Raw genomic sequence first — 20,994 nt, forward strand, 5'->3', positions numbered from 1 at the left:
CTGCACCGGTAACTTTAGGAATACAGTACAGCCAGTGAAAATAGATCAGTCCTTAATTGGACCGACTCTGTCTAACGTTGTTAACAGCATGTGCAGCTTGGGGTTATGTCAACAGGAGCTGAGTTTATCCACATATTCCAGGTAAACATTAACCTGGTGGGGCTTTTCTAGCCTGTTACTGCCCCTGAATAAAATAACAATCACTCTCTCATAATACCGTTCTCACTCTCTCTGACAATATAGATAAGTGACAGGACTCTTGCTCTATTAAATTCAGAGGCTTGCAGGTGTAGGCTATGGCCACGCCCCAAATGGCACCTTTAAACGTAGTGCACTATGTAGGGCGTGAGGTGCTATTTGGTGACGTTTCTCTGTGGGTCATGGTTATTGAGTAAACAACTTAAGTTGTGCAATTATTGACCTAAACCGTGAAGCTGTTTCAGCTTGCAGATAAATCACAGCTCTGCTTTCCGTTTCTCAGACTCCTCTCACCTTGGAATTTTCTCCCCCTGCAGGTAGACTAATATTGACTTTAGAGTGGCCTATCAACATCTGTGGAAGTTAATCGGCATCACTGCATCCAGTCTGCCTGTTTGTATCGTATTTTGTTCTCGAAAAAGATTCTATAGTAGAGCCAATCTTTCATTTTCTCAGGCACGTTCAATTCGTAGCAGATTCATCTTTAGCGAGTCGCGACGGAGAGATCGGGGTGAGAGGTATTGCGGTAACTGCGACTGCCTCCACTCTGCGGGCGAGTAGAGGTGGATAAAGTGAAAGGAGGAGCCGTGCACCTGTTAGACCAGTTAGGGACACATGACTGCAGAAGAATTTGCCTGAGTTGGTGTCCTTTGTCGAGATACAAGACGGGAAGGATGTCGGAGCCAGCGACGAATCCTGCGGTGACAGCATTCCCAGCGCCGACGATATCTTTGCCATTGGGACTACAAATATTGAGGACGTACTCCGGTGCTCTGATCTGCTTGGAAATTGTGAGTGTCGCATCTCTATTTCTGACTACGAGTTTTGTGAGCAAATACATCACCGGTGGTCAGATAGATTCTGGTTACACCCTTGCTTGAAGTAGGCCTAATTGGGGAAACTGCAGTCTAATCGATAGTCTCTATTAATTCTGCTTAATTCATTTTGTTCATTTGAGTTTTAGGATTAGTTTTTTCATCGCAGAGGTAGTTATGTATAACACTATCAGAGGGGCCAGGCAGGTAGCGTCCTAGTAATGGGAGTTCAGTCATCACTGTACTTAGGCTGTGTTTTACTAACGGCATATGGGCGACTCCCTATTGTACAATCTGATAGTGTAGTAGTGATAGAAGCAGAACATACTGTACATTTTGTCATTGTGAAGTGAACGACAAAATAGATACAACTGTTCTCCAGCTAAATAGTATAGCAGTGTGTTACTAGGCCTATAAATAATCTGTGTTCAATCTAACATCCTGCTCCTTTTAGGCCTATAAATAATCTGTATTCAGTCTAACATCCTGCTCCTTTTAGGCCTATAAATAATCTGTATTCAGTCTAACATCCTGCTCCTTTTAGGCCTATAAATAATCTGTATTCAGTCTAATAACATCCTGCTCCTTTTAGGCCTATAAATAATCTGTGTTCAATTCACTAACAGCCTGCTCCTTTTAGGCCTATAAATAATCTGTATTCAGTCTAATAACATCCTGCTCCTTTTAGGCCTATAAATAATCTGTATTCAGTCTAATAACATCCTGCTCCTTTTAGGCCTATAAATAATCTGTATTCAGTTCACTAACAGCCTGCTCCTTTTAGGCCTATAAATAATCTGTATTCAATTCACTAACAGCCTGCTCCTTTTAGGCCTATAAATAATCTGTATTCAATTCACTAACAGCCTGCTCCTTTTAGGCCTATAAATAATCTGTGTTCAATTCACTAACAGCCTGCTCCTTTTAGGCCTATAAATAATCTGTGTTCAGTCTAATAACATCCTGCTCCTTTTAGGCCTATAAATAATCTGTGTTCAGTTCACTAACAGCCTGCTCCTTTTAGGCCTATAAATAATCTGTGTTCAGTTCACTAACAGCCTGCTCCTTTTAGGCCTATAAATAATCTGTATTCAGTTCACTAACAGCCTGCTCCTTTTAGGCCTATAAATAATCTGTATTCAATTCACTAACAGCCTGCTCCTTTTAGGCCTATACATAATCTGTGTTCAGTCTAATAACATCCTGCTCCTTTTAGGCCTATAAATAATCTGTGTTCAGTTCAATAACAGCCTGCTTCTTTTCACAAATGGAAATCGTACCCTGTTGTCAGGCCTAGGATGCATTTTAAATAAACGGACATTCATGTCATGATCAGATCTCACAGTCTGGTCGAACAGTCTCGATATTCCTAAAGCATTTATTATGTCACAAATATCAAATCAGTCTTGACGTATGATGACTTGTCTAACAAATCTTCTCTATTCTGTTCTTCCAGATATTTGGAGGGCTAGTATGGATCCTGGTGGCCTCCTCCAACGTGCCCGTGCCCCTGCTACAGGGCTGGGTGATGTTTGTCTCTGTCAGCACGTTCTTCTGTTCCAGCGTGTACCTCCTCCTCTTCCTCCTGGGATTGGCTGACAGGATCAACACCGACTGGAACCTGATGGTGAGTCCGATAGTGACGAGGCTTTTTACCCAAGGAACAGGTCACGAAAAACAAGTCATTCTTGGTAAACAGGTTGGGAGCACTGAAGAACCAGCAGAGGGACAGGTCTTCTTACCGGCAGATATACACAGGTATACTGATGTCACATGACATCTTCATCAGAGGTAGAATCTTCCTGGTCTGTTTGGTTTGTCACTTCAGGGCTGTCCAACTCCAGTCTTCCCGGTCTGTTTGGTTTGTCACTTCAGGGCTGTCCAACTCCAGTCTTCCTGGTCTGTTTGGTTTATCACTTCAGGGCTGTCCAACTCCAGTCTTCCTGGTCTGTTTGGTTTGTCACTTCAGGGCTGTCCAACTCCAGTCTTCCCGGTCTGTTTGGTTTGTCACTTCAGGGCTGTCCAACTCCAGTCTTCCTGGTCTGTTTGGTTTGTCACTTCAGGGCTGTCCAACTCCAGTCTTCCTGGTCTGTTTGGTTTGTCACTTCAGGGCTGTCCAACTCCAGTCTTCCTGGTCTGTTTGGTTTGTCACTTCAGGGCTGTCCAACTCCAGTCTTCCTGGTCTGTTTGGTTTGTCACTTCAGGGCTGTCCAACTCCAGTCTTCCTGGTCTGTTTGGTTTGTCACTTCAGGGCTGTCCAACTCCAGTCTTCCTGGTCTGTTTGGTTTGTCACTTCAGGGCTGTCCAACTCCAGTCTTCCTGGTCTGTTTGGTTTGTCACTTCAGGGCTGTCCAACTCCAGTCTTCCTGGTCTGTTTGGTTTATCACTTCAGGGCTGTCCAACTCCAGTCTTCCTGGTCTGTTTGGTTTGTCACTTCAGGGCTGTCCAACTCCAGTCTTCCTGGTCTGTTTGGTTTGTCACTTCAGGGCTGTCCAACTCCAGTCTTCCTGGTCTGTTTGGTTTATATCTTCAGGGCTGTCCAACTCCAGTCTTCTTGGTCTGGTCTGTTTGGCTTGTCACTTCAGGGCTGTCCAACTCCAGTCCGGGAGAGCTACTGGTTGGTGCAGGGTTTAGTTCCACCTCGGCACTAAACACAATTCAAATGATAAACAAATAGTAGTCTTCAGTCTGGACCTTTGCTATTTGAATTTGGAGATCCCCCTGCAAATCAAACACAATATCTTTAGAATAGTCAGGAGACATGTTCTTCAGGAGCCTCATTCAAATGCTGCCGACTCCATAGCAGTTCCCCTAAACTCCTGAAAGGATGTTCCATTCAGTATCATGTCACTACTGATGTAGAACAATCCTGCTCTTTGATAGTCCTAATTACAGTACAGAGGATGTCTTTCCCAGACAGGTGTGTGTGTGTGTGTGTAAGGACACACCGAGTGAAACACTGCACCACACCTACTGAATATGATCTCATCACAACTTTAGTCATGAGGGTGCCTCTACACATGCAGGTATCAAAACTGACCAGAAACACTGAAACATTACAGAGAGCTTGATCTACTAGTCTGTCAAGAAACTTAAAGCCCTGTAACAGGGCAGAGCCTAGTGCACATTATAATGGCAAGAACACACTGCATGTACTGGGTGAGAAATAATGTAAAAGTGTCTGTCATTTAATTTGTTGAAAAACAACGGTCCCTAGGCAGGCAGACGGGCAGACCCAGTCAGTGTTGTGCCAATCAGTCCTCACACTGGCCCTGATCCCAGCTCTGCTGCTACTGGCCCTGATCCCAGCTCTGCTGCTACTGGCCCTGATCCCAGCTCTGCTGCTACTGGCCCTGATCCCAGCTCTGCTGCTACTGGCCCTGATCCCAGCTCTGCTGCTACTGGCCCTGATCCCAGCTCTGCTGCTATTGGTCCTGATCCCAGCTCTGCTGCTACTGGCCCTGATCCCAGCTCTGCTGCTATTGGTCCTGATCCCAGCTCTGCTGCTATTGGTCCTGATCCCAGCTCTGCTGCTACTGGCCTTGATCCCAGCTCTGCTGCTACTGGTCCTGATCCCAGCTCTGCTGCTACTGGTCCTGATCCCAGCTCTGCTGCTACTGGTCCTGATCCCAGCTCTGCTGCTACTGGCCCTGATCCCAGCTCTGCTGCTACTGGCCCTGATCCCAGCTCTGCTGCTACTGGCCCTGATCCCAGCTCTGCTGCTACTGGCCCTGATCCCAGCTCTGCTGCTACTGGCCCTGATCCCAGCTCTGCTGCTACTGGCCCAGATCCCAGCTCTGCTGCTACTGGCCCTGATCCCAGCTCTGCTGCTACTGGCCCTGATCCCAGCTCTGCTGCTACTGACCCTGATCCCAGCTCTGCTGCTACTGGCCCTGATCCCAGCTTTGCTGCTACTGGCCCTGATCCCAGCTCTGCTGCTATTGCTGCTGGCCCTGATCCCAGCCCTGCTGCTATTGCTGCTGGCCCTGATCCCAGCTCTGCTGCTATTGCTGCTGGCCCTGATCCCAGCTCTGCTGCTATTGCTGCTGACCCTGATCCCAGCTCTGCTGCTACTGCTGCTGGCCCTGATCCCAGCTCTGCTGCTATTGCTGCTGGCCCTGATCCCAGCTCTGCTGCCGCTGGCCCTGATCCCAGCTCTGCTGCCGCTGGCCCTGATCCCAGCTCTGCTGCCGCTGGCCCTGATCCCAGCTCTGCTTACACATAATAACTAACATGAAGTACTAATGACTGACTGCACTAGAGGTTGACTTGAAGGGTACTGCCTACACTACTAGCTACAGTACAGTACTGACACATGTTGCGTCCCAAATGACCCTGGTCAGTAGTAGTGCACTATATAGGGAATAGAGTACCATTTGGGACCTATCCACAGACAGGCCTCAGACCCACCAGGCTCCAGTTCTTCTCCTAAATGTAGTCGTGTGTGTGTGTGTGTGTGTGTGTGTTGTCATCTCATAGACAATGAGAAAACAAAGCTTGTGACACAGCTACTGAGAGAATAGTGAGCTCACACCAGACAATGGCCAGTCTGTGTGCCCTGAGTCCCCATTGTCAACAGAAGGGAGTCTGTGGCTACCTACGAAATTGCACCCTTATTCATAAGGCTCAGGTCAAACGTAGGTCAAAGATGGTGCACTATATAGGTAGTAGGGTGCCATTTGGGAGGCAGCTGGTCTCTTTCTGTAACCCCCTCTCTCTCTGGGAGGCGGCCGGTCTCTTACTGTAACCCCCTATCTCTCTGGGAGGGAGCTGGTCTCTTACTGTAACCCCCTATCTCTCTCTCTGGGAGGCAGCTGGTCTCTTACTGTAACCCCCTATCTCTCTGGGAGGCGGCCGGTCTCTTACTGTAACCCCCTATCTCTCTGGGAGGCGGCCGGTCTCTTACTGTAACCCCCAATCTCTCTGGGAGACGGCCGGTCTCTTAATGTAACCCCCTATCTCTCTGGGAGACGGCCGGTCTCTTAATGTAACCCCCTATCTCTCTGGGAGGCGGCCGCTCTCTTAATGTAACCCCCTATCTCTCTGGGAGGCGGCCGCTCTCTTACTGTAATCCCCTATCTCTCTGGGAGACGGCCGGTCTCTTACTGTAACCCCCTATCTCTCTGGGAGGCGGCCGCTCTCTTACTGTAATCCCCTATCTCTCTGGGAGGCGGCCGCTCTCTTACTGTAACCCCCTATCTCTCTGGGAGGCGGCCGGTCTCTTACTGTAACCCCCTATCTCTCTGGGAGGCGGCCGGTCTCTTACTGTAACCCCCTATGTCTCTGGGAGATGGCCGGTTTCTGACTGTAACCTCCTATCTCTCTGGGAGGCGGCCGGTCTCTTACTGTAATCCCCTATCTCTCTGGGAGGCGGCCGGTCTCTTACTGTAACCCCCTATCTCTCTGGGAGGCGGCCGGTCTCTTACTGTAACCCCCTATCTCTCTGGGAGGCGGCCGGTCTCTGACTGTAACCCCCTATCTCTCTGGGAGGCGGCCGCTCTCTTACTGTAACCCCCTATCTCTCTGGGAGGCGGTCGGTCTCTGACTGTAACCCCCTATGTCTCTGGGAGGCGGCCGCTCTCTTACTGTAACCCCCTATCTCTCTGGGAGGCGGTCGGTCTCTGACTGTAACCCCCTATCTCTCTGGGAGGCGGTCGGTCTCTGACTGTAACCTCCTATCTCTCTGGGAGGCGGTCGGTCTCTGACTGTAACCTCCTATCTCTCTGGGAGGCGGTCGGTCTCTGACTGTAACCTCCTATCTCTCTGGGAGGCGGTCGGTCTCTGACTGTAACCCCCTATCTCTCTGGGAGGCGGTCGGTCTCTGACTGTAACCTCCTATCTCTCTGGGAGGCGGTCGGTCTCTGACTGTAACCTCCTATCTCTCTGGGAGGCGGTCGGTCTCTGACTGTAACCTCCTATCTCTCTGGGAGGCGGTCGGTCTCTGACTGTAACCTCCTATCTCTCTGGGAGGCGGTCGGTCTCTGACTGTAACCCCCTATCTCTCTGGGAGGCGGTCGGTCTCTGACTGTAACCTCCTATCTCTCTGGGAGGCGGTCGGTCTCTGACTGTAACCTCCTATCTCTCTGGGAGGCGGTCGGTCTCTGACTGTAACCTCCTATCTCTCTGGGAGGCGGCCGGTCTCTGACTGTAACCTCCTATCTCTCTGGGAGGCGGTCGGTCTCTGACTGTAACCTCCTATCTCTCTGGGAGGCGGTCGGTCTCTGACTGTAACCTCCTATCTCTCTGGGAGGCGGTCGGTCTCTGACTGTAACCTCCTATCTCTCTGGGAGGCGGCTGGTCTCTGACTGTAACCTCCTATCTCTCTGGGAGGCGGTCGGTCTCTGACTGTAACCTCCTATCTCTCTGGGAGGCGGCTGGTCTCTGACTGTAACCTCCTATCTCTCTGGGAGGCGGTCGGTCTCTGACTGTAACCCCCTATCTCTCTGGGAGGCGGTCGGTCTCTGACTGTAACCTCCTATCTCTCTGGGAGGCGGTCGGTCTCTGACTGTAACCCCCTATCTCTCTGGGAGGCGGTCGGTCTCTGACTGTAACCTCCTATCTCTCTGGGAGGCGGCTGGTCTCTGACTGTAACCTCCTATCTCTCTGGGAGGCGGTCGGTCTCTGACTGTAACCCCCTATCTCTCTGGGAGGCGGTCGGTCTCTGACTGTAACCTCCTATCTCTCTGGGAGGCGGTCGGTCTCTGACTGTAACCCCCTATCTCTCTGGGAGGCGGTCGGTCTCTGACTGTAACCTCCTATCTCTCTGGGAGGCGGTCGGTCTCTGACTGTAACCTCCTATCTCTCTGGGAGGCGGTCGGTCTCTGACTGTAACCCCCTATCTCTCTGGGAGGCGGTCGGTCTCTGACTGTAACCCCCTATCTCTCTGGGAGGCGGTCGGTCTCTGACTGTAACCTCCTATCTCTCTGGGAGGCGGTCGGTCTCTGACTGTAACCTCCTATCTCTCTGGGAGGCGGCCGGTCTCTGACTGTAACCTCCTATCTCTCTGGGAGGCGGTCGGTCTCTGACTGTAACCTCCTATCTCTCTGGGAGGCGGTCGGTCTCTGACTGTAACCTCCTATCTCTCTGGGAGGCGGTCGGTCTCTGACTGTAACCTCCTATCTCTCTGGGAGGCGGCTGGTCTCTGACTGTAACCTCCTATCTCTCTGGGAGGCGGTCGGTCTCTGACTGTAACCTCCTATCTCTCTGGGAGGCGGCTGGTCTCTGACTGTAACCTCCTATCTCTCTGGGAGGCGGTCGGTCTCTGACTGTAACCCCCTATCTCTCTGGGAGGCGGTCGGTCTCTGACTGTAACCTCCTATCTCTCTGGGAGGCGGTCGGTCTCTGACTGTAACCCCCTATCTCTCTGGGAGGCGGTCGGTCTCTGACTGTAACCTCCTATCTCTCTGGGAGGCGGCTGGTCTCTGACTGTAACCTCCTATCTCTCTGGGAGGCGGTCGGTCTCTGACTGTAACCCCCTATCTCTCTGGGAGGCGGTCGGTCTCTGACTGTAACCTCCTATCTCTCTGGGAGGCGGTCGGTCTCTGACTGTAACCCCCTATCTCTCTGGGAGGCGGTCGGTCTCTGACTGTAACCTCCTATCTCTCTGGGAGGCGGTCGGTCTCTGACTGTAACCTCCTATCTCTCTGGGAGGGAGCTGGTCTCTGACTGTAACCTCCTATCTCTCTGGGAGGCGGTCGGTCTCTGACTGTAACCCCCTATCTCTCTGGGAGGCGGTCGGTCTCTGACTGTAACCCCCTATCTCTCTGGGAGGCGGTCGGTCTCTGACTGTAACCTCCTATCTCTCTGGGAGGCGGTCGGTCTCTGACTGTAACCTCCTATCTCTCTGGGAGGCGGTCGGTCTCTGACTGTAACCTCCTATCTCTCTGGGAGGCGGCTGGTCTCTGACTGTAACCTCCTATCTCTCTGGGAGGCGGTCGGTCTCTGACTGTAACCCCCTATCTCTCTGGGAGGCGGTCGGTCTCTGACTGTAACCTCCTATCTCTCTGGGAGGCGGTCGGTCTCTGACTGTAACCCCCTATCTCTCTGGGAGGCGGTCGGTCTCTGACTGTAACCTCCTATCTCTCTGGGAGGCGGTCGGTCTCTGACTGTAACCTCCTATCTCTCTGGGAGGCGGTCGGTCTCTGACTGTAACCCCCTATCTCTCTGGGAGGCGGTCGGTCTCTGACTGTAACCTCCTATCTCTCTGGGAGGCGGTCGGTCTCTGACTGTAACCTCCTATCTCTCTGGGAGGCGGTCGGTCTCTGACTGTAACCTCCTATCTCTCTGGGAGGCGGCCGGTCTCTGACTGTAACCCCCTATCTCTCTGGGAGGCGGTCGGTCTCTGACTGTAACCTCCTATCTCTCTGGGAGGCGGTCGGTCTCTGACTGTAACCTCCTATCTCTCTGGGAGGCGGTCGGTCTCTGACTGTAACCTCCTATCTCTCTGGGAGGCGGTCGGTCTCTGACTGTAACCTCCTATCTCTCTGGGAGGCGGTCGGTCTCTGACTGTAACCTCCTATCTCTCTGGGAGGCGGTCGGTCTCTGACTGTAACCTCCTATCTCTCTGGGAGGCGGTCGGTCTCTGACTGTAACCTCCTATCTCTCTGGGAGGCGGTCGGTCTCTGACTGTAACCTCCTATCTCTCTGGGAGGCGGTCGGTCTCTGACTGTAACCTCCTATCTCTCTGGGAGGCGGCCGGTCTCTGACTGTAACCTCCTATCTCTCTGGGAGGCGGTCGGTCTCTGACTGTAACCCCCTATCTCTCTGGGAGGCGGTCGGTCTCTGACTGTAACCCCCTATCTCTCTGGGAGGCGGCCGGTCTCTGACTGTAACCTCCTATCTCTCTGGGAGGCAGCTGGTCTCTGACTGTAACCTCCTATCTCTCTGGGAGGCGGTCGGTCTCTGACTGTAACCTCCTATCTCTCTGGGAGGCGGTCGGTCTCTGACTGTAACCTCCTATCTCTCTGGGAGGCGGTCGGTCTCTGACTGTAACCTCCTATCTCTCTGGGAGGCAGCTGGTCTCTGACTGTAACCTCCTATCTCTCTGGGAGGCGGTCGGTCTCTGACTGTAACCTCCTATCTCTCTGGGAGGCGGTCGGTCTCTGACTGTAACCCCCTATCTCTCTGGGAGGCGGTCGGTCTCTGACTGTAACCCCCTATCTCTCTGGGAGGCGGCCGGTCTCTGACTGTAACCCCCTATCTCTCTGGGAGGCGGCCGGTCTCTGACTGTAACCCCCTATCTCTCTGGGAGGCGGCCGGTCTCTGACTGTAACCTCCTATCTCTCTGGGAGGCGGTCGGTCTCTGACTGTAACCCCCTATCTCTCTGGGAGGCGGCCGGTCTCTGACTGTAACCTCCTATCTCTCTGGGAGGCGGTCGGTCTCTGACTGTAACCTCCTATCTCTCTGGGAGGCGGCCGGTCTCTGACTGTAACCTCCTATCTCTCTGGGAGGCGGTCGGTCTCTGACTGTAACCCCCTATCTCTCTGGGAGGCGGCCGGTCTCTGACTGTAACCTCCTATCTCTCTGGGAGGCGGTCGGTCTCTGACTGTAACCTCCTATCTCTCTGGGAGGCGGTCGGTCTCTGACTGTAACCCCCTATCTCTCTGGGAGGCGGTCGGTCTCTGACTGTAACCTCCTATCTCTCTGGGAGGCGGCCGGTCTCTGACTGTAACCCCCTATCTCTCTGGGAGGCGGTCGGTCTCTGACTGTAACCTCCTATCTCTCTGGGAGGCGGTCGGTCTCTGACTGTAACCTCCTATCTCTCTGGGAGGCGGTCGGTCTCTGACTGTAACCTCCTATCTCTCTGGGAGGCGGTCGGTCTCTGACTGTAACCTCCTATCTCTCTGGGAGGCGGTCGGTCTCTGACTGTAACCCCCTATCTCTCTGGGAGGCGGCCGGTCTCTGACTGTAACCCCCTATCTCTCTGGGAGGCGGTCGGTCTCTGACTGTAACCCCCTATCTCTCTGGGAGGCGGTCGGTCTCTGACTGTAACCTCCTATCACACGTGATTTTTCTCAATACGTTCAATGGGACCTGACTACTCTCAATCCATATTATAACCCCGTCTTTCCATCTTCATTGTAGGATGTGCTGTACCACTTCACAGCACTGCTGTTCTACTTCAGTGCCTTGGTGCTGGAGGCTGCTGTTACGGCTGCCAGAGGGGTCATCAGGAGTACCAACAGCTCCATACCAGGATGTGTAATGGCCCCTAGTGGAAATATACTCACCTTCCTGGACAACAGACAATACAGTATTAACGTGGCAGCTACGGTCAGTGTACACTAACACACAACGTCAAGGCTATCTGTAATGCAAATGGTGGTTCACTGATCAGACCAGGCTTTCAATTCAAATTCTTCATACTGTACGTGCCTGTTTGAGTTTGCCTGGGTTGATAAACCAATAGAAAATTCCCAGAACTTCAAACCCTGCCCATCTGGTTGTCACTAGTTACCAAAGTCAAAGTTGTTTACATTGTAAAAATACATGAAAAGAAAATGTATCTTTTTGATCTTAATTTAAGGTTTAAATCAGATTTCAAGAAGAGAAACTGTAGAAATCGGTGTGGTTTATCCATAATTATGACTTTGTGGTAACTAATGACAACCTATTGGATCTGGCACTCCAGGCAGACAAGCAAACGATCAGTTATTGGAATCGATTCTTCCAGTGTTATAAACCCAGAGGTCTGTTACTACTATAACATGTTATTATAAACCCAGAGGTCTGTTACTACTATAACATGTTATTATAAACCCAGAGGTCTGTTACTACTATAACATGTTATTATAAACCCAGAGGTCTGTTACTACTATAACATGTTATTATTGTTCTGGTATTATAAACCCAGAGGTCTGTTACTACTATAACATGGTATTATAAACCCAGAGGTCTGTTACTACTATAACATGTTATTATAAACCCAGAGGTCTGTTACTACTATAACATGTTATTATTGTAGTATTATAAACCCAGAGGTCTGTTACTACTTACTATAACATGTTATTATAAACCCAGAGGTCTGTTACTACTATAACATGGTATTATAAACCCAGAGGTCTGTTACTACTATAACATGTTATTATAAACCCAGAGGTCTGTTACTACTATAACATGGTATTATAAACCCAGAGGTCTGTTACTACTATAACATGGTATTATAAACCCAGAGGTCTGTTACTACTATAACATGGTATTATAAACCCAGAGGTCTGTTACTACTATAACATGGTATTTTAAACCCAGAGGTCTGTTACTACTATAACATGTTATTATTATTGTAGTATTATAAACCCAGAGGTTTGTTACTACTATAACATGTTATTATAAACCCAGAGGTCTGTTACTACTATAACATGGTATTATAAACCCAGAGGTCTGTTACTACTATAACATGGTATTATAAACCCAGAGGTCTGTTACTACTATAACATGGTATTATAAACCCAGAGGTCTGTTACTACTATAACATGTTATTATTATTGTAGTATTATAAACCCAGAGGTCTGTTACTACTATAACATGTTATTATAAACCCAGAGGTCTGTTACTACTATAACATGTTATTATAAACCCAGAGGTCTGTTACTACTATAACATGGTATTATAAACCCAGAGGTCTGTTACTACTATAACATGTTATTATTGTAGTATTATAAACCCAGAGGTCTGTTACTACTATAACATGTTATTATTGTTCTGGTATTATAAACCCAGACGTCTGTTACTACTATAACATGTTATTATAAACCCAGAGGTCTGTTACTACTATAACATGGTATTATAAACCCAGAGGTCTGTTACTACTATAACATGGTATTATAAACCCAGAGGTCTGTTACTACTATAACATGGTATTATAAACCCAGAGGTCTGTTACTACTATAACATGGTATTATAAACCCAGAGGTCTGTTACTACTATAACATGGTATTATAAACCCAGAGGTCTGTTACTACTATAACATGTTATTATAAACCCAGAGGTCTGTTACTACTATAACATGTTATTATAAACCCAGAGGTCTGTTACTACTATAACATGTTATTATTATTGTAGTATTATAAACCCAGAGGTCTGTTACTACTATAACATGTTATTATAAACCCAGAGGTCTGTTACTACTATAACATGTTATTATAAACCCAGAGGTCTGTTACTACTATAACATGTTATTATTGTAGTATTATAAACCCAGAGGTCTGTTACTACTATAACATGTTATTATAAACCCAGAGATCTGTTACTACTATAACATGTTATTATAAACCCATAGGTCTGTTACTACTATAACATGTTATTATAAACCCAGAGGTCTGTTACTACTATAACATGGTATTATTGTAGTATTATAAACCCAGAGGTCTGTTACTACTATAACATGTTATTATAAACCCAGAGGTCTGTTACTACTATAACATGTTATTATAAACCCAGAGGTCTGTTACTACTATAACGTGTTATTATTATTGTAGTATTATAAACCCAGAGGTCTGTTACTACTATAACATGTTATTATAAACCCAGAGGTCTGTTACTACTATAACATATTATTATTATTATTGTAGTATTATAAACCCAGAGGTCTGTTACTACTATAACATGTTATTATAAACCCAGAGGTCTGTTACTACTATAACATGGTATTATAAACCCAGAGGTCTGTTACTACTATAACATGTTATTATAAACCCAGAGGTCTGTTACTACTATAACATGTTATTATTGTAGTATTATAAACCCAGAGGTCTGTTACTACTATAACATGTTATTATTGTAGTATTATAAACCCAGAGGTCTGTTACTACTATAACATGTTATTATAAACCCAGAGGTCTGTTACTACTATAACATGTTATTATTGTAGTATTATAAACCCAGAGGTCTGTTACTACTATAACATGTTATTATAAACCCAGAGGTCTGTTACTACTATAACATGTTATTATAAACCCAGAGGTCTGTTACTACTATAACATGTTATTATTGTAGTATTATAAACCCAGAGGTCTGTTACTACTATAACATGTTATTATTGTAGTATTATAAACCCAGAGGTCTGTTACTACTATAACATGTTATTATTGTAGTATTATAAACCCAGAGGTCTGTTACTACTATAACATGTTATTATAAACCCAGAGGTCTGTTACTACTATAACATATTATTATTATTATTGTAGTATTATAAACCCAGAGGTCTGTTACTACTATAACATGTTATTATAAACCCAGAGGTCTGTTACTACTATAACATGGTATTATAAACCCAGAGGTCTGTTACTACTATAACATGTTATTATAAACCCAGAGGTCTGTTACTACTATAACATATTATTATTATTATTGTAGTATTATAAACCCAGAGGTCTGTTACTACTATAACATGTTATTATAAACCCAGAGATCTGTTACTACTATAACATGTCATTATTGTAGTATTATAAACCCAGAGGTCTGTTACTACTATAACATGTTATTATAAACCCAGAGGTCTGTTACTACTATAACATGGTATTATAAACCCAGAGGTCTGTTACTACTATAACATGGTATTATAAACCCAGAGGTCTGTTACTACTATAACATGGTATTATAAACCCAGAGGTCTGTTACTACTATAACATGGTATTATAAACCCAGAGGTCTGTTACTACTATAACATGTTATTATAAACCCAGAGGTCTGTTACTACTATAACATGGTATTATTGTAGTATTATAAACCCAGAGGTCTGTTACTACTATAACATGTTATTATTGTAGTATTATAAACCCAGAGGTCTGTTACTACTATAACATGTTATTATAAACCCAGAGGTCTGTTACTACTATAACATGGTATTATAAACCCAGAGGTCTGTTACTACTATAACATGGTATTATAAACCCAGAGGTCTGTTACTACTATAACATGTTATTATTATTGTAGTATTATAAACCCAGAGGTCTGTTACTACTATAACATGTTATTATAAACCCAGAGGTCTGTTACTACTATAACATGTTATTATAAACCCAGAGGTCTGTTACTACTATAACATGTTATTATTATTGTAGTATTATAAACCCAGAGGTCTGTTACTACTATAACATGTTATTATAAACCCAGAGGTCTGTTACTACTATAACATGTTATTATTGTAGTATTATAAACCCAGAGGTCTGTTACTACTATAACATGTTATTATAAACCCAGAGATCTGTTACTACTATAACATGTTATTATAAACCCATAGGTCTGTTACTACTATAACATGTTATTATAAACCCAGAGGTCTGTTACTACTATAACATGTTATTATAAACCCATAGGTCTGTTACTACTATAACATGTTATTATAAACCCAGAGGTCTGTTACTACTATAACATGTTATTATTATTGTAGTATTATAAACCCAGAGGTCTGTTACTACTATAACATGTTATTATAAACCCAGAGGTCTGTTACTACTATAACATGGTATTATAAACCCAGAGGTCTGTTACTACTATAACATATTATTATTATTATTGTAGTATTATAAACCCAGAGGTCTGTTACTACTATAACATGTTATTATAAACCCAGAGATCTGTTACTACTATAACATGTCATTATTGTAGTATTATAAACCCAGAGGTCTGTTACTACTATAACATGTTATTATAAACCCAGAGGTCTGTTACTACTATAACATATTATTATTATTATTGTAGTATTATAAACCCAGAGGTCTGTTACTACTATAACATGTTATTATAAACCCAGAGATCTGTTACTACTATAACATGTCATTATTGTAGTATTATAAACCCAGAGGTCTGTTACTACTATAACATGTTATTATTATTGTAGTATTATAAACCCAGAGGTCTGTTACTACTATAACATGTTATTATAAACCCAGAGGTCTGTTACTACTATAACATATTATTATTATTATTGTAGTATTATAAACCCAGAGGTCTGTTACTACTATAACATGTTATTATAAACCCAGAGATCTGTTACTACTATAACATGTCATTATTGTAGTATTATAAACCCAGAGGTCTGTTACTACTATAACATGTTATTATTATTGTAGTATTATAAACCCAGAGGTCTGTTACTACTATAACATGTTATTATAAACCCAGAGGTCTGTTACTACTATAACATATTATTATTATTATTGTAGTATTATAAACCCAGAGGTCTGTTACTACTATAACATGTTATTATAAACCCAGAGGTCTGTTACTACTATAACATGGTATTATAAACCCAGAGGTCTGTTACTACTATAACATGTTATTATAAACCCAGAGGTCTGTTACTACTATAACATGTTATTATTGTAGTATTATAAACCCAGAGGTCTGTTACTACTATAACATGTTATTATTGTAGTATTATAAACCCAGAGGTCTGTTACTACTATAACATGTTATTATAAACCCAGAGGTCTGTTACTACTATAACATGTTATTATTGTAGTATTATAAACCCAGAGGTCTGTTACTACTATAACATGTTATTATAAACCCAGAGGTCTGTTACTACTATAACATGTTATTATAAACCCAGAGGTCTGTTACTACTATAACATGTTATTATAAACCCAGAGGTCTGTTACTACTATAACATGTTATTATTGTAGTATTATAAACCCAGAGGTCTGTTACTACTATAACATGTTATTATTGTAGTATTATAAACCCAGAGGTCTGTTACTACTATAACATGTTATTATTGTAGTATTATAAACCCAGAGGTCTGTTACTACTATAACATGTTATTATAAACCCAGAGGTCTGTTACTACTATAACATGTTATTATAAACCCAGAGGTCTGTTACTACTATAACATGTTATTATAAACCCAGAGGTCTGTTACTACTATAACATGTTATTATAAACCCAGAGGTCTGTTACTACTATAACATGGTATTATAAACCCAGAGGTCTGTTACTACTATAACATGTTATTATAAACCCAGAGGTCTGTTACTACTATAACATGTTATTATAAACCCAGAGATCTGTTACTACTATAACATGTCATTATTGTAGTATTATAAACCCAGAGGTCTGTTACTACTATAACATGTTATTATTATTGTAGTATTATAAACCCAGAGGTCTGTTACTACTATAACATGTTATTATAAACCCAGAGGTCTGTTACTACTATAACATATTATTATTATTATTGTAGTATTATAAACCCAGAGGTCTGTTACTACTATAACATGTTATTATAAACCCAGAGGTCTGTTACTACTATAACATGGTATTATAAACCCAGAGGTCTGTTACTACTATAACATGGTATTATAAACCCAGAGGTCTGTTACTACTATAACATGGTATTATAAACCCAGAGGTCTGTTACTACTATAACATGGTATTATAAACCCAGAGGTCTGTTACTACTATAACATGTTATTATAAACCCAGAGGTCTGTTACTACTATAACATGGTATTATAAACCCAGAGGTCTGTTACTACTATAACATGTTATTATAAACCCAGAGGTCTGTTACTACTATAACATGGTATTATAAACCCAGAGGTCTGTTACTACTATAACATGTTATTATTGTGGTATTATAAACCCAGAGGTCTGTTACTACTATAACATGGTATTATAAACCCAGAGGTCTGTTACTACTATAACATGTTATTATTGTTCTGGTATTATAAACCCAGAGGTCTGTTACTACTATAACATGTTATTATAAACCCAGAGGTCTGTTACTACTATAACATGGTATTATAAACCCAGAGGTCTGTTACTACTATAACATGGTATTATAAACCCAGAGGTCTGTTACTACTATAACATGTTATTATAAACCCAGAGGTCTGTTACTACTATAACATGGTATTATAAACCCAGAGGTCTGTTACTACTATAACATGTTATTATTGTAGTATTATAAACCCAGAGGTCTGTTACTACTATAACATGTTATTATTGTTCTGGTATTATAAACCCAGAGGTCTGTTACTACTATAACATGGTATTATAAACCCAGAGGTCTGTTACTACTATAACATGTTATTATTGTAGTATTATAAACCCAGAGGTCTGTTACTACTATAACATGTTATTATAAACCCAGAGGTCTGTTACTACTATAACATGTTATTATAAACCCAGAGGTCTGTTACTACTATAACATGGTATTATAAACCCAGAGGTCTGTTACTACTATAACATGTTATTATTATTGTAGTATTATAAACCCAGAGGTCTGTTACTACTATAACATGTTATTATAAACCCAGAGGTCTGTTACTACTATAACATGTTATTATTGTAGTATTATAAACCCAGAGGTCTGTTACTACTATAACATGTTATTATTGTAGTATTATAAACCCAGAGGTCTGTTACTACTATAACATGTTATTATAAACCCAGAGGTCTGTTACTACTATAACATGGTATTATAAACCCAGAGGTCTGTTACTACTATAACATGGTATTATAAACCCAGAGGTCTGTTACTACTATAACATGGTATTATAAACCCATAGGTCTGTTACTACTATAACATGGTATTATAAACCCAGAGGTCTGTTACTACTATAACATGTTATTATAAACCCAGAGGTCTGTTACTACTATAACATGGTATTATAAACCCAGAGGTCTGTTACTACTATAACATGTTATTATTGTAGTATTATAAACCCAGAGGTCTGTTACTACTATAACATGTTATTATAAACCCAGAGGTCTGTTACTACTATAACATGGTATTATAAACCCAGAGGTCTGTTACTACTATAACATGGTATTATAAACCCAGAGGTCTGTTACTACTATAACATGGTATTATAAACCCAGAGATCTGTTACTACTATAACACAGGGATGTTTGTAGAGCCTTGGTGAGGTCGTATATCAGTGTTCTACTGTTGCCAGTGAACGGATGTTGTGCTTCGTCCTGACTGCCGTGTCCATTTCTGTATTGGTAGCTCCTGTACTGCACACGGCTATTTTCACACCGGTTCATTACCAAGGAGACCAAACACAAAAGCTCTGTAGTAAACTCCTATTCGAAGTCAATGTTGTTCAGTAAATTGAGCTGTAAGGCCTTTGCATTCCATGAGTTAATGTTTGGCCGTTGTTCTCTCGACTCTATACTAGTAGTTTGTTCAGTGATGGTGCTGTACTCTATAGCTGCTGCTATTACATTAGGTGTCATTGCTCAAGGCATTCTGGGAGTTAGTCTAACCTTTTTGTTGTTGTTGTCCTGGTTCTCCTCTAGATATTTGCCTTCGTGGTGACACTCTGCTACGCCTGCAGCATGTTCATGGGCTTCAGGAGGTGGCAGATGTGACACGGAAGAAAGAAAACGCACCATTTACGTTTTTACAGTTCAAACTCCTACCGTGCCGTCAAGACATTGTCACGTTGTCTGTTTATTACATGTGTATAACATTATTATTTTTTTAAAGAGAACGAATGTATCGTGATATTTGCATCAAGTTTATATTTGTTGCAATGAGATCAAGACAGAACACTTTGTTGTATCTGTCATGTAATAACAGCACACCAGGCGTTATGGCGAAGCTACCAGATGTTGTAGTTCACATGTTAGTGCTTGGTTTCTGAGGCCCGACATGTTTAGTTGTGTGATCAATAGTGTAGATTTTATTTATTAGTATTTGATTCCCTGTAAATTGAATTAAACTCTGGATCAGAAGAGACCTATAACTGATTAAATAACAATAATGTTAGTTATATTTTCCCCTTGTAGAATGTCTAACTTTTTTAGAGCAACATGGAAAACTATGTGAAACATACCACATAGGACAATTATCATCATAATCACTTAATGACATTGTGTGAATATCTACTGGAATATATTGAGTATATTCTGTGATTTCTGAAATGCATTTTTACAAATAAATAACTTTTCTTATCTTGTCGATACAACTTGTATTTTTATATTTGGCTAGTTTAGCAGGGCTTCACCAGAAGGGGGAGCTATTCTCACAAAGACTGTTTTTAGCGGGGAGAGTTATTGGCTCATCAGCCCTGCTGGTTATTCAGGAGCCAGTTCAAGTGTCCCAGAGGTTAAATAGGCTACTGGAGGTGGTTGGACCAGATGCCTTTGTTGTCAGTTGAAGGGAAAGGAACTTTGCCGCTACCTCTCTCTTCAACCAAGGTGAATGAACTGAGGAGGAGTCTGAAGGGAAGAGGAGACTCCTCTTGGAGGACAGTGTCAGTTGATGAAAGTGCTTCAGGCCTTTAGACTTCATCAGGGTTTTTGGTGTCAGTTGATGAATATCTTCAGACACGACTGGTCAAAAGTTTTAGAACACCTTCTCATTCAAAGGTTTTTATTTTGTGTAGAATAATAGTGACGACATCAACACTATGAAATAACACATATGGAATCATGTAGTAAACAAAAGTGTTAAACAAATCAAAATATATTTTATATTTGAGATTCTTCAAATAGCCACCCTTTGCCTTGATGACAAGCTTTGCACACTCTTGGCATTCTCTCAACCAGCTTCACCTGGAATGCTTTTCCAACAGTCTTGAAGGAGTTCCCACATATGCTGAGCACTTGTTGACTGCTTTTCCTTCGCTGTGTGGTCCGACTCATCCCAAACCATCTCATTTTGGTTGAGGTAGGGGGATTGTGGAGGCCAATTCATCTGATGCAGCACTCCATCACTCTCCTTGATAAAATAGACCTTACACAGCCTGGAGTTGTGTTGGGTCATTGTCCTGTTGAAAACAAATGATAGTGGGACTAAGCCCAAACTAGATGGGATGGCGTATCGCTGCAGAATGCTGTGGTAGCCATGCTGGTTAAGTGTGCCTTGAATTCTAAATAAATCGCAGACAGTGTCACCAGCAAAGCACCCCCACACCATAACACCTCCTCCTCCATGCTTCACGGTGGGAAATACACATGTGGAGATAATCCGTTCACCCACACTGAGTCTCACAAAGACACAGCGGTTGGAACCAAAAATCTCCA

The 20,994-nt window shown here is 43.6% G+C and overlaps 1 protein-coding gene across 1 annotated transcript; it reads left to right on the plus strand.

Annotated features, from left to right (window-relative positions):
* The first annotated feature begins 240 nt into the window (after positions 1-240).
* Positions 241-19,929, plus strand: mal2 (mal, T cell differentiation protein 2). Its single transcript, XM_036935438.1, has 4 exons — positions 241-989; positions 2,470-2,640; positions 11,098-11,286; positions 19,264-19,929. Exons 1-4 carry the CDS (start codon positions 873-875, stop codon positions 19,333-19,335), a joined length of 549 nt encoding a protein of 182 aa, XP_036791333.1. The 5' UTR covers positions 241-872; the 3' UTR covers positions 19,336-19,929.
* Positions 19,930-20,994: the final 1,065 nt, after the last annotated feature.

Source organism: Oncorhynchus mykiss, chromosome 2 (assembly GCF_013265735.2).
Source record: "Oncorhynchus mykiss isolate Arlee chromosome 2, USDA_OmykA_1.1, whole genome shotgun sequence".
NCBI classification, from domain to species: Eukaryota; Metazoa; Chordata; class Actinopteri; order Salmoniformes; family Salmonidae; genus Oncorhynchus; species Oncorhynchus mykiss.